General features: G+C 39.6%; 1 protein-coding gene across 2 annotated transcripts; it reads left to right on the top strand.

Moving 5' to 3' along the window:
* The first annotated feature begins 282 nt into the window (after window positions 1–282).
* On the top strand, window positions 283–13,706 carry LOC131246684 (dihydrolipoyllysine-residue succinyltransferase component of 2-oxoglutarate dehydrogenase complex 1, mitochondrial-like). Of its 2 annotated transcripts, none has more exons than XM_058247037.1 (13): window positions 283–445; window positions 5,491–5,551; window positions 5,631–5,658; window positions 5,919–5,989; window positions 6,117–6,191; window positions 6,380–6,435; window positions 6,544–6,588; window positions 6,715–6,966; window positions 7,976–8,070; window positions 10,054–10,144; window positions 10,223–10,333; window positions 12,590–12,784; window positions 13,208–13,706. In XM_058247037.1, the coding sequence occupies exons 1-13, from the start codon at window positions 404–406 to the stop codon at window positions 13,397–13,399; spliced, it is 1,314 nt and encodes a 437-aa protein (XP_058103020.1). In that variant the 5' UTR covers window positions 283–403; the 3' UTR covers window positions 13,400–13,706. The 2 variants fall into 2 exon arrangements, with proteins under 2 accessions (XP_058103020.1, XP_058103019.1); XM_058247036.1 differs by having other exon boundaries at window positions 5,631–5,659; window positions 5,908–5,989.
* Window positions 13,707–14,666: the final 960 nt, after the last annotated feature.

Here is a 14,666-nt window from a genome sequence, read left to right as displayed (position 1 = left end):
ATCCAAAGTTTCAAATCCACACTATCAAAGAGGCCCTTGGGCGGACACAAAACTTCAGTGGCCCTACTATTGCTTAAACCGAGTGGACGTTCAATACTCACTGTTTCCTGTTGTACGGCCTACTTTATTTTTGAATTTGCCTCGTTTTTTGACCCATGACCCAAAATTACCCGGAAAAACGGATGGACGGGGTGGATTTCTCACAAACATCAAGCTAGGCCCCCCCTAGTTTCCAAGTGCAAGAACTTTGCCAAAAAAAACGATCTTCCAAAAAACTCGCTGCGACAGCTGCGTCCCTTTTTATATTCTTCTCGAACCTTCTTGCCTCCGTAGTTTTCTCTCTATTCTAGGGTTTCTCATTCAATCTTGAAGTCTATTGGATAGATAGAAGTGGATCTCATAAATGGCAACGAAGATTGCTCGCCTGATTCGTCGTCCAGTCTCTGTAAGCTATGCTCCTCTTCGCTTTCTTTCAAATTCCTTGAGATCATATTTTCTCGCTTTCTTGATAAATCGGGTCTTCTTCTTTTTTTTTTTTTTGAAAATTTGTGATCTAGGGTTTGGATTTTTGTAGATCTGGACCTAATCCTTCTGTCTTTCTCTATCTGATGAATTGTATGATCTTCGTCCCTGGGACATGCTCGGGCGTTGAGTTCGCAGGAGTTGGGCCCATGGGTCTGTGATTGTTGATCCGATGGCTCCAACATGGATATGGTCCAGGAAGCTTCTCCGTTGGACAAAGTTCATCTCTGATTGGTGGCCACGAACTAGGCGGTTAAGAATGAATACGGTGATGGCTAATATTCAGCAAAAAGGTTGGCCAATGATCGGATGGCTAAGATCTTTTAGCTCGGGATGCTTTTTGGTGCATGGCCCATCCATGGTGGGGCACATAAATCAACGGCTTGGATCACTAACCCATGGCCAAATTATTCAAACTGGAAACCCAAGGATACTATGCATTTTCTTGGATCGAGATAGTTCTTCAAACAGCACTTCAAAAATAGATATTTTACTCGAGCAGTTTTTAATGATAAAATTACCTTGAGTAGTTAAGCCCAACCATCAACCATAAGAAAGCTATAGAAACAGAAATGAAAGATGAGAATGTTTTTATCAAGGAAAACAAAGAAGAAAACATGTTATAGATAAGGTACTTGGGGAAGTTATGCGGTGACTATGTTTTTATTGAGGTAAAAAAAGCAAGAAAACATGCTATAGATAGGGTACTTGAGGAAGTTATGTGGTGGATGGCAAGTATGAAAGAGGTTCTGAGAAGATTTATAGACATGACTTAAGACATTTGTGAGGCTGCTGTTACAAGATTGAGAATGGCTTTTGGTTATGATAGATGTGTTCCTATTAGCAATGTGTTCCCATCAAGGATCCACATTAAGTACTTTGTTTTTGACACCCGTTATAGATGACTTAACTGCTGGTATCCATAATGAGGTCCCTTGGTATATCATGTGTTGTTGTCAATGATGTGGTGTTGGTTTGTGAGATTAGCGAGGGGTTAATCTGAATTGGATGTTTGGAGTAAGGCTTTAACAATCCGAAGGTAGAGAAATTAGCATAATCAAGATAGAGTATTGGAATTTAAATTTAGTGGGGGTAATCATAAATGGGAGCCTCTAGTTAAAATTGATGTTTGAAAGGTAAAGTGATATGTTTTGTTGTTGTCTTGGATCTATCACTTAAAACTAGTAGGGAGTGCATTGTGCCTGTGCACATGCATGGTATTGCAACAAGGAGGTTCATGCAAGATTTGCAACAGGTGATCTACACTTCATATCTTTGGCCTAAAATCAAGACATACTAATGTTGTCTATATATTATATTAGTAGAGTTTCTTTCTTTGAGTAGTTCACATGACCACCGAAAATGCTTATTGTACGTGCTTACAAGGCAGCTAGTACATGTTATAATTAAGTGCGAGGGAAAGTAAGTACTTAATTACAAAAAAAAAAAACCACACAGATAGATAAAATAGAAAGAGGAGAGAGCAAAGGAGAGGCTGCCACATAGGCAACCCAATGCTAGAAAGATTTAAAGACTAGTTTTTTTTTTGGAATCAAATCAGGATATTTCCAATAGAATTAAGAGTTGGGTGGAGGAAGTGGAGATGTAACTTTGGAGCGATTTTTTATCAACAATTAAAATGGAGCTCGAGGGAAAATTTTGTAAGGCAACTACTGGACTAGTTATGCTATATAGGCAAAAGTGTTTAACCAAGTAGCAACATGAAGAGTGTTGAGGTGTAATGTGTGGAAGACTAAGAGGGGTGGTGTTAAGAATGAGGTCACTTGAAAGAACTTGGGAATAGTTGTCATTGGATATAAAATAGGACAACCAATTGAGATGGTTCTACCATGTTTTAAGAAACTTGAAGAGGTGCAAAGAGGCTAAGAATTGGACTGGCTTGAAGGGTTTGAAAGAATGATGGTTGGAGGACCTAATAAGCTCTTGGATAGAGGTCATAAGAAGGAATGTGAGAGCTTTTTAACATATGGAAGATGAATCTTATATGTGAATTTTTTGGCAACATAAGATTTGTAAAGTTGATGACCCTGGTAGCTAGTACAAGGTATTGATGGTGATCTAAGTTAGCTTTTTAGTGCAACATGAATCATGAAAAATGGACTTGAAACAACCAAGTCGTGCTTCGAAAGGTGAAGTAACAACATTGTTAGTAGAAAGGGTCTAAAGGAATCATCATTATGGAAATATATGACAAAAGGAGGCATTTTAAAAGAGAGTGATCACAGAAAAGGGTTCTCTCCGAAATGAATAATACAAAAAAGTGTGTTGTTCAAGAGAAATGAGATGACAAAGGATATCATTAGAAGGAAAAGGACAAAAGAGGATATTGCCTATGATCATAAGAGTTGCAATAATAGTGTTGAGAGCACCCATCTTGGGAACATCTTATCTATGAAAGCTAAAGTCTTTTTGCCAAAGGGTTGCAGACGTGGCAACCCTCTCTTTTGCTCTCTCATCTTTCTATTTTTTAGAGGTTTTTTTTTTTTATCATTTTTTTTTGGTAATTCAATAATTGCCTAGACGTGAGGTAACAATGTCGGATACATGTAAAATAAGTTTTTTCGGTGATTTGGTGGACTACTCAAAGAAAGGAATTCTATCATTACCAGCATGGAGGATAGGTAATATCGGACCATCTTGATTCTGTGCCAAGACAGTTTTATCATAGGCCACTTGCTGGGTTAATTGGATCTTGCATGAACTTCCAAGTGCATTTGCACTTTCATGCATCAAACTGTGCCCTACTAGTATGCCACTACGAGTATGTGTGGTGTGGAAGCATGTTGTTAAGAGCATGTGTTGCGTGTGAGAATGTCTTGTGATAGCATGTGTTACAGAGTACAATTCCCTGAGAGAATGTGTTGTGAAAAAATTATTGCTTGGAGAATGTATCTTGCGCAAATTATACCTCCCTAGAGAATATGCAGGCATGTCATTGAGAGTATGTTTTTTGCAAAATTATGCCATCAAGAGTATGTGTCATGACCCATGTGAGTGAGAGAATGTACAAAACTGACCAAGTGCCCAAGATAAAGGAGACGGCTCTAATCGACTCAAAAACATGGAGATGTATGTTGGTTATAAATCCAGCAAGCATTAGGCACTGGATTTGTCTACTGAATGGTCTTTACTCTTAGACACTGTGAAAGAGAGATATAAAAGAAAATACAATATGATGGAGGATACCAAAAAGGATATTTGTGGGTTGGGTGGTTCAAATTGACAAATTTGATATGGGGCGAGGTGGTGCTTGAAGATGAACTTTGTTATGTTGACACATTCTAAGTTGATTTTTGCATTAAGTTACTATCCCGTATGTTGATTTTGTCTTCTAAAAAAGATGTTATTTTCCTACCGAAGTTGCACTTGCTTTTGCAAGTTGAAAAACTGGAGTTAGAGAGTGGAGGGAGGAGCGTTTTCAGGCCCAAGGGGTCGGAGTTTCAAAATGTCCAGATTCTCTCTTACAGTTTCCAAGTTTTTCTTTTATTTACAAGGATAAATGTCTGATGGAATACAACTGCTAGAGATTGATAGGACATGGTTTGATTAGGGGATGGTTCAATTGGTCCTCCCCCTCATTAGAGTAAGTCAACTATCACAGTTGCGTTCAAATTGAGCATTTGTTTACCTTGGGTTTGATGTCTTTGGGTCTTGGACTTATAGAGGGTTCCTGAAATCTGACCTCCTTCATGAGTGGAAGGAGGTCACCAATGTCTCTCAGTGCTTGCCTCTAAGACACACACACGCGTGCGCACACGCACGCACACTCATTGAATGATTTGGGATTCAGAGGTAATATAAATTATTTTATCTACTAATAGTGGCCAAGTCGGCATATTACCAAATCATGCCTCTATTGCTATAGCCGTAGATATAGGTATTTTGAGAATATGCCTCAACGATCAATGGTTAATGATGGCTCTGATGGGTGGTTTTGCTAAAATGGATAATATTGTCCAACTTTTTTGGGCACCCGTAGCAAGGACGGCTAGAGAACATGTGATTATCTATAAGCTGCCCGGTGCTCATGCACATACCCTTGAACAGCCACATATATGCTAAAGAAATTTTAACACGTATAGAATTGAGAGTTCAAACCTCACCTTTATCACATGTATGCAAGTATATGAACTACACATTTACTGTTGTTGTTGAACCGTGGCTAGAAGATCCTACCTGAGCAGGCTATTGAGAAAGCTGATGGGACAAGTTTAGAATAGACTGAAGAGAGGGACTTTCTTCCTAATCCACTGTGACTATATATCAATGATATAAAACTGAGAGGTTGCTTCCTCAACAACATTTGTAGAATAAGCTTATGTTGTAGTGTGTGGGCCCAACCATGACGGGTGCATGACATCTACTCAACTCATCATGTGTGTCCCCTCCTGTTCTACTTGGATTCCAAAAATCAGCCAGATCCAAAACTCTGGTGGATCACACCATGCAAAATCATACATGAAACCTCTAAGATATGTAGCGTGGCCAACCTGAGTTTTGGAATGGCCTGATTTCTGTGGATTGAAATGAGAAATGTCCCAAAATTCGTATGTCACCGAGCAATGAGCTTTTGATTATGGCAAAGAGTATAGCATGAAGCTATTTATTATGAGCCAACTTGTGAATGGAGATTTATTGACATGGGGAACTTCTTAGATAATGTTGGAATCTTCTTTGAAAAGGATGTTTGTCCAGTACTTTTGTATCACTGTGGAAAGGCTTCTTTACAGTGGTTTTAACCCCATGCCAGGATCACTGGAACCTTCTCTTAATGGTTTACAAACATTATGAACATGATTAGTTTTTCTGTGTTTTGGCTTAAATTCTATTTTACTTTAGAGTTATTATCCCAAGTTATTTAATACTTGTCATGATACCATATAATATCTGTTTTCATGACCGTCTATTTGAATTGCTTTCATTCTTATTTGGCAAACATCTCCACAGACATTATTTGTGCTGAGAAGTTGTAGGCATGTTCGAAACTTCAGTCAACATATTTTGCCAGGTGATCTTTTAAACTATTTCCAGCTCAATGGCTGCTTGTTATCGTTCTGGAGGATGACATCATACATACATCTGTGCAGGTGGTCCAGTTCTTTCGAAGCCTGTGAGGTTAGATGTGGAAAGAAACATGCCTTTTTTTATTTTATTTTTTTATTTATTTTTTATTTTTTATAAAGTTTACCGATTAACATTGCTAAAGTTGTTACCAAAGTACTTTCTTCTGATTGTTATTATTAAAACCTTGCTCTGTTTCTACCTTTATTTTGCGTATTAACATTTTTTTAGTTTACGAGTGCCTGACTATAATTGTTCCTAGGCATATTGCTTTCTTTTACTTCCTCTCAAAAATTTCCCATGGAATTATGCAGGGAAGTTGTTGGCTTCCTTCAGAAGGACTCTCCTTACTGTGTATGGATTAGGTCGTTTTCTTCGGACAATGGTGCGATGCTGCACTTGCTTCCTCCATGTGATCTGCGTACTAGCTTTGATTATTTGACGCAAGTACTTTTGAAAGTGGTCCCTGACCAAGCAGATTTTTCTCCCTGCTTTTCTTTTGTTAAATGAAGGTGACCTGGTTGATGCGGTTGTCCCATTCATGGGTGAATCTATTACTGATGGCACTCTAGCAGCCTTCTTGAAGAGTATGTATATCAATAGCTAGCTTGTGATTATCTCTCTCATGTAATTTTATGGGTTTTATCGTAAATTACCGTGTCCATTTGTGGTCGAGTCATGTTCAAATTATGATTTTGTATGCACACATTCTGCGGGCGTGCGTTCGTGTGTCTATCTTGACTGGAAATTCACGTCCGTAATCTGTGTTGAGCAGAAACTGGAGATAGTGTAGAAGTTGATGAGACAATTGCTCAAGTTGAAACTGATAAGGTACATGTTGCAACGAGACAGTTGTCTAGTTACTGTGATTCTGTGCATAGTTGAATGTTTCAGGTTTGTTGCATTGGCATGTATTTTCAATTTTATCGATTCTTTCAGGTCACCATTGATGTTGCAAGCCCTGAAGCTGGAGTTATCGAAAAGGTAAAATGCCTGTAGAGCAAATTTGGCTTCTTCAGTACTGTTATTATTTTACCCTTGCTTCCTCTTCTGCAAATGGATATGTTTCTGAATGTGGCTTTGTGGGTTCTCTCTCTGTGAATATGGTAGTTGGTGGCCAGGGAAGGTGATACTGTGGTGCCAGGAACCAAGGTTGCTATCATTTCCAAGTCAGGTAGTGGCACAACACAAGCTCCATCAGAGAAGAAACCAGAGAAGGATGTGCCTCCGCCTTCTCCACCCATGGAGAAGGCGGCGCCTAAAGTAGAAGCTAGCAAAGAGAAGCCTAAAGCACCTTCTCCTCCACCTCCTAAAGCCTCAGCTACAGAACCTCAGCTTCCTCCCAAGGAAAGGGAAAGGCGAGTAAGTCTTGTAGTAGTTCTCCTCTTTACTTACCAAAACATGTTAATAGGGTAGTCTTTTGGTGCACGTGCACCTTCCTGTTGCATGTAATTGTAATTTGCACTGTCATTCACAGTTGTGTCATCTTTTTTTTTTTAAAATTTTTTTTACACACACTCACACCTACACACACCACAATGGGTACTCAAACCAATGACCTCTGTGTTGAAACTCTTGTGAGTCTACCACTGAGCCATGAGCAGAGACCCACTGTAGCGTCATCTGATTTTGATTAAGATTAGTAATTTCTAATTGTGATTATCATACCACAATAGCAGAACATTAAATGATATAGTTTATGTGGCCTTAGTCAGGGAATTAACAATTGAGGTTAACTAGGTCTTGACACTTAATATTTTGTGGGAGATTTTCTTTTTTGAACTTCTAGGGCTTGTTCGGATGGTGGGAAAAGAAAAGAAAGGAAAATGAAACACTCTTCTCATGATGGGACATTTCAATGTGTTTGGATAACAAGGGAAATAGTGGATTCCACAATGCAATCATTACCCAAACACTATAGTCAAATGCTCATGCCCAAGATACGAGGTGGCCATTGTGAATGGAATATGCTCTTGCTATCCAAGCAAGACCTCCAATCCATGTTTACTCATGGAATCCATGGGAATCCATCATGGATAATCATTACACTTTTATTACCTTTTCTTTTTTTACGCAATCCAAACAGGCTGTTAATGAGACTTTTGACTGAGAATTCAAGAGACCCACTGTTTACTCCACCATTGGAGAGGTTTGTTTCCATTGCTTGTTGTAGTTGGACTGTTTTGTTCTCCAGTACTTTATTATTGAATTGTGCTTGTCTGCTTGGTGTTACTTTATCAAGAAATTCTTAACTTCCATGGATCCATGTGGCGCATTTTGCATCATCTTTGATCTTTACACTGCCAAAGACACAATTGACGCGCAGGCTTCTGTTGTTTCTTGAATATTTTTTAACCTCTTGTGGTTGCAGGTTCCTATGACAAGGCTTAGGAAACGGGTAGCCACTCGTTTGAAGGACTCTCAGAATACATTTGCAATGCTGACAACATTCAATGAGGTTGACATGTATGTGACTGCACTAAATGTTCTTATTCGCTTTTAATGTAGATCAACTGTGTTTTTTTTTTTTTTTCCCACAAGCTGGCATTGCTTGCAATAATTTATTTTAATATATTTCAATAATTTGGAGAAGTTCGAGTCCTAGTTAGGTCATACAATGGTGTGTTATGAACTCACATCTCACACATTCTTATATGAATGTTATGTTACCTTCTGAATTTTCTACTTTTGCAAACTTACGTTTGCCTCGTGTGCCTTGCCACGTGGTGGTCTAGAGAGTTCAACTATTACGTTCCGCCATGAATGGGCCTTGTGGAAAAGGAGGAATTGGTCAGAAATCTTCACCATCCATACAAAGGAGGGAGACAATGATGCACCTGTTATGAGCTTTATGGGGATTGGGAGGATCTGATGAATGCTTTTTTCCTACGTGACCCATCCACGAAGCGTTGACTAATGAACAATCTAGATCATCATGTGTAGAGGCACAAAGGCTAGAAAAATGGTAAACAACACTAGGCACCAATCTGGAATAAGCGTTCCTAACAAATCCTGGGAAAAACTATTCCTGTATTTTTCAGATACTAATAGCAATGCATGCACTTACACATGGAATACATAGTGAGCACATCAATTAACAGTGGATAAGAGAAATCAACCAGTGGTCCAACATCTATTTACATTATTGGCCCACCTGATATCAGATCACCATGATTTTTAGAGCTTCCATTTGATGGAGATCGTGCCATGAGCATTTTTTATTCTCTTGTAAACACATGTTTGTCTGCATATAAAGTGTTCTTAATACTCGTGTTGGGACAATCGATATGCACATGTATATGCCCAACTCATGTGCGAACATGGCACACGTGTGCGAGATCCAAGAAACACGTAAGGTGGGGCTCACTTTCTAATACCCTTGCCCAAAATCAGGCCATTTTGCTCATTAAATCGGCAGTGGGCTGTGAAATCAGCAATGGGATGTGAATTGGTGCTCTTGGCCAAAAATTTTCAACTGTTTGGGCCTATTCAAAATTTTCATTCTTCTTGGCAAGCATGGTGTGTTGTAAAGGTCATTATGGGGCTGTAAAGGCCGTTACGTAAAGGTAACGGTGGCAACCATTACATGTTACGGGGTCGTAACGGCCGTAACAGCCGTTATGGAAAAAAATGACTCGCAATTGCCGTTAACGGCTCGTTGCGTCCCCTATAAAGTCATAACAGCCCCGTAATTGTCTGTTATGGGGCAAATACAGGTTTTTCATACTTTTTAATCAACATTACGGGGCAAATACAGGTTTCTCAGTATTTTTTTTCCAACCGTAATGGCCATTACGGGGGCTGTAACAGCCGTATAACCCGTATCGTAAAGGTAACGATGGTGGCCGTTACGGCCACCATTACTGTTACAGAACACTAGCAAGGCCTGGCCTATTGATAGGTCTACAAACACTACCATGCTTGCCTAACTTCATCATGCATTCATTTTCTTTTAAAAGTTTGTAGCTCATTGGATAGGCCTCATTTTTGGCCATCGACTTCTAAATGATGGCTCCAATTGTAGCTCCTTTTTTTTAAAAATTGCCTCATGTGCCTTGCCATCTAGTAGTCTAGAGAGTTCAACTATTACATCTCACCATGAGTGGGCGTTGTGGAAAAGGTGCTATTATTCAGAAACCTTCACCATCCATACAAAGGAGAGACAAATGATGCACTTTTTATGACCTCTATATGGATGGTGAGGATCCGATGAATGGATTTTGCACATCACCTATCCACGAAGGGTTGACTAAATGAACAGTCTGGTTCATATCATGTGGAGAGGCACAAAAGCGAGAAAAATGGTAAACAAGCACTAGGCACAAATCCAGAATAACTGTTCCTCAAAATTCCTGAGAAAAACTATTCCTGTTTTTCAGATACTAATATCTGCAGTTTTGTCACTGTTTTTTTTAAAAATAATTCTTGTTGGTTTGTTGTATGATTCAGGACTAACTTGATGAAGCTCCGATCTGATTATAAAGATGCCTTTGTCGAAAAGCATGGGGTGAAGTTGGGCCTTATGTCTGGATTTGTGAAAGTATGTGATGTGTTCAATTCTGCATTGCTCAGATTTTGTTAATGGTTGGATTCTCATATCACTTCCATTTTGTTTCAGGCTGCTGTCAGTGGCCTCCAAAATCAGCCCATAATCAATGCGGTCATTGATGGAGATGACATCATTTATAGAGAGTATATTGACATCAGTATTGCAGTCGGCACTCCTAAGGTATCTCAATATCCTATCCGCTTTGTTCAACGTTTAAAAACATGGGTACTGGAGCATTCTTGCTCCTATGTTTTTTTTGACTCCTGCCTCCACCAACGATGGTGGAACCAGATCCAACACCTGTTCCCACAATTGGTTTTGAAATGTCCGGAGATGAAACCTGTGCCTCTACCCTTGTGTATATCCCTTAGCTTCTCTCGCCTCTTCCGGTCAACTTCAACGGGACCTAGAACAAGCTATATGACTATTTTCCACAGTGCTGTTCATCGCCATAGGCAACCTCACTTCCCATTCTTTCGGGGATCTCTTGGGCAAATGTATTAGAGAGTTCATCCCATACCTAGATGTCGGTATATAGATCTATAACTTGAGGAGTGATATCAGGATAGATCAGGGTCCCTCCTGCTAGCTGGAACGAAACGATCTTTCAAGAAGTAGTCTCATCACCCTCGGGCCTGGCACCTGACAAGAGGAAGGCTGGGCTCTCTCCAACCATTCTGAAGGGCTGAGACCTTGTAAAGGAAAAATAAGCCAACTGGTTTAGACCTGAATCAGTTCAGTAAAGTAAGGAAGCCTTATGGCTTTTCCAAGCCTTGCCGATCGGCGGCTCATCGAACTTTTGATCCCAGCTCAAACTGAACATGATGTAATCAAACTTATGGTTTGACACTATAGAGAACATAAAGCCCATATGCGAAGTGGAAAAAGTGAGAGTTGCAAGTACTATTTATGATGTCCCTGTGATTGTAGCCTGGGATCGTCCACAAACCTTAGCTGTTCGCCGAATAGGGTGAACGGGAAAAGGTTATCACCAATCTGGCCAGACTTCCTTGCTTCCCCGTGAAGCCCCGCTGATCAATTCCTCGAGATAGGAAACTGCTGGCATAAAAGCAGTGGCTTCCGACCCATTGATTCATACCTCGGGACACCCTCTTTTAGTAGCGCCCTTGGAATCTATGCCCTTTAAAGTGCCAGTAGTTATAGCTGTGGTCACACCAACCCTTTTGTTCTTATTGCTCTGGGGTCCGATCCGGCCAGCTCCGAAACTTACAAGTATTGGATGATGCTCAACTATGTATCGTCCAATTCGATGCGAATCTTGAGTGATTTAGTCCTTGGCATTACGATTAATGTGGGTCATCATCATCATCTCAGCCTTGACCCAGCTAGTTGGGATCACCATTACAATGTGTGGGTAATGTCCCAAAGATGCACTTTTTACTTTTGATTTTGCCTGGGGTGTGTTTGGTTGCACCAATCATGAAATTTGCACCTAATTAGACTGATTAATCATGAATTTTCATGATATTTGGTGCACTTTAACACACCCTTAACCATTTGGTGCAAAGGCCGGATTCCCCTATCATTCCATCGACCAATTTACCTTTGCCTCTAGGCTAAAAGTACTAATTTGCAAATATTGAGTGTATGATGCAAGGTATTAAAAAACGGTTACGTAATGGTAACAAACACAACTGTTATGTGTTACGGGGCCAAAATGGGCCGTTACTGGAAAAATTACCCGTAACAGTCCCGTTGTGGACCGGAACAGTGTCCAAATAGGTTTTTTTTTTTTTTTTTCAAAAATATAGAAATTGCTGTAATGGCTGTAACGGCCTGTATTGTAACGGTAACGGTGGTGGCCATTACGGCCACTGTTACCATTATGAAACACTTTGGTATGAAGCCAAGAGTGGCCTTAATGAGGTCTAGCTATTTAGTCACCTGCCATATTTGAATGTGGAGTGATATAAATTTTCCAAAATACCAGGGAGCATATAGAAACCAAATGCACCATTAATCTATATATATATATTTGAAGACAGGGTGTCCCCACCTCTTTTTGAAGTGAGACTAATCCCTGCGGATACACGCAATCACCCACAACCATGTGTATTGAGTAAAAGCCAAGGAGGGGAATCGAACCCTCACTTGTAGGGAGCAAACCTACGGTGAAGACCGTTCGCCCAAACCTTGTTGGGTTATTTATTTATTTATTTAATTTATTATTATTATTATTTTTTTTTTGTTTATCATGTTCAATAAAAATCACTCAGCTTGTGCGAGTACTGACAAAAGACAACTGAAAAAGAAGTGTGTAGCTAGCAGCCTTCTGTACTAAGTTTTGGGGGAACCATTGTTTTATTTTGTTTGTTGTGTTCGTATGGTCAAGCTTAAATTTGCTTCAAATCTCTGAACATCTCTCCAGACATGCATGAATTTTGGTTTCCTCACAGAGTTCCATGATCATTTTAGGGTCTTGTTGTTCCAGTCATCCGCAATGCGGATAAAATGAACTTTGCTGAAATAGAGAAGGCAATCAACAGTCTTGCAAAGAAAGCAAATGATGGAACGATATCAATCGATGAGATGGCAGGGGGTTCATTTACAATATCCAATGGTGGTGTCTACGGAAGTCTTTTGAGCACGCCAATCATTAATCCCCCACAGGTATGCACCTATGGTCTCACTTCTTTCAACTCTGGTTAATGAGGAAATCTAATTGCATATGAGTTCCTATGGGACAAATGGCGATCGTTTCAAGTCTTCAAGATCAGGACTGCTCTTCTGGTGGCCCACACCATAACCATATACGGGCCATGTCCCTCACATCCCAACAATTTACAGGTCAGATGATCCTAGCCCTTTGATTGGAAGGAAAAATAATTGCTACTCATTTTTCAATCAAGCAGTTAGGAGCCTAGGATCATCCAATCAGCCTGTACCATGGAACCAGATATGGTGGTCCATACGGATGAGCCATCCAGATCCTGTAACATCCGGGTGTGTAATAAGTTATGCAATTAGGCTTTCTTTGTAATTATTTTTGTTTTTCATGAGCACAATTATCTAATGAATATTATCAAAACGCAGTCGGCCATCCTAGGTATGCACTCGATTGTGTCTCGTCCGATGGTTGTTGGCGGAAACATTACACCGAGACCAATGATGAACATTGCTCTCACATACGATCATAGGCTCATTGATGGAAGAGAGGCAGTCTTCTTCTTGCGTCGCATCAAGGATGTTGTGGAAGACCCTCGCAGGCTTCTCCTTGATATATGAGCAGAAGCAGGCACCACCTCAGCCATGCAGTCTGACAAGAATACCTTGATTCTTGCCGCATGGGGAATAATTCTTTTTGCTTCAAATTAAAGTTTTGCAGGCTTTATTATGTTGGTATATTTTCTCTTAAACGAGTTTAGAATTGTGGGCCACCATGATTGAATTTGAATATTTGAAGCCTCATAATGTTTTGATTCGGGTTTTTGTATGTTTCTGCATTTGAAAGCAGAACCTTGAACCATGCATGCTTTTTAGCATTTTGGATGCTACTCAAGTTATATAAGCACACGCATTTTTCCGTTTTCTAGTCTCTGACAAGGCCACATTTCTTATTCTTGGTAATTTCTCACTAAGGAATTATTGGAATATTTTCAAATTTTGGGTCAGGCCATATTCAGGAAAATCATCATCATCCAATGTACCTTTTCATTCTAAAAAGGACCATATCCCTAGGTAAACCAACCTATGATAAAAAAAAATGTAAAGAGATAAAAGTAAATGGTAAATAAATATTAGGAGATAATGATTTTGGATATTGGGATATATTATGATATTCTTGGGAATGATTGGGTATTATGGGGGCAACTGGAGATATTTCGAGAAAATCGGGATCTCGGTTTTCTTTTTAATTTTAATTTTAATTTTTGGCAAAAAATAGTAGACTAATACTATGATCAATCACCACTTTTCAATGTAATCATAGCCTCGCACCACCGATTTGCATCAGCTTTGCAACTCTTGTTTAACAAACAAAAAATTCCTCCTTTCAAGCTCTTCAACTCAAATATTTTCTTCTCAGGTCTGTTTTTTTTTTTTTTTTTTTTGTTTTTATTAAAGCTCGTAGGCAGATAATATGAGATAATATCTTCAACTGGGATGATTCCTAGGATCCTTTGAATGACCTCATTCTTAATTCTATCCTTCCTAGTCTTTTCACACACTTACCCATATTGCTGCAATGGTCATGTTGCCTTGGGTGGCGCACACAAAAGTGTACCAGTAGACGTGACTAAATAAATGGGTGGTCATTGCATGGTGCGCCACCCAAACAATTGGTGTGTCCCACCCGCAGGCTAGATTAAACAATCTGTGGGCTTTGTCCATCAACTTGTTACCGATCGAGGACCCAAATGTCACCTCATGCAAGCTGCTGATCTGATGTTCCCCATCATCACTGTGTTATCCCTCGAACGTATCTCAGTTTTTTTTTTTTTTTTTTTTGTTCTTATCAAATAAGAAAGAAGACAACTTAGTGAAATGATCCACG

This window comes from Magnolia sinica, chromosome 5 (genome assembly GCF_029962835.1).
Source record: "Magnolia sinica isolate HGM2019 chromosome 5, MsV1, whole genome shotgun sequence".
NCBI lineage: Eukaryota > Viridiplantae > Streptophyta > Magnoliopsida > Magnoliales > Magnoliaceae > Magnolia > Magnolia sinica.
Note: the sequence above shows the minus strand (reverse complement) of the source record. Positions and strands in the feature narration are given on the sequence as shown.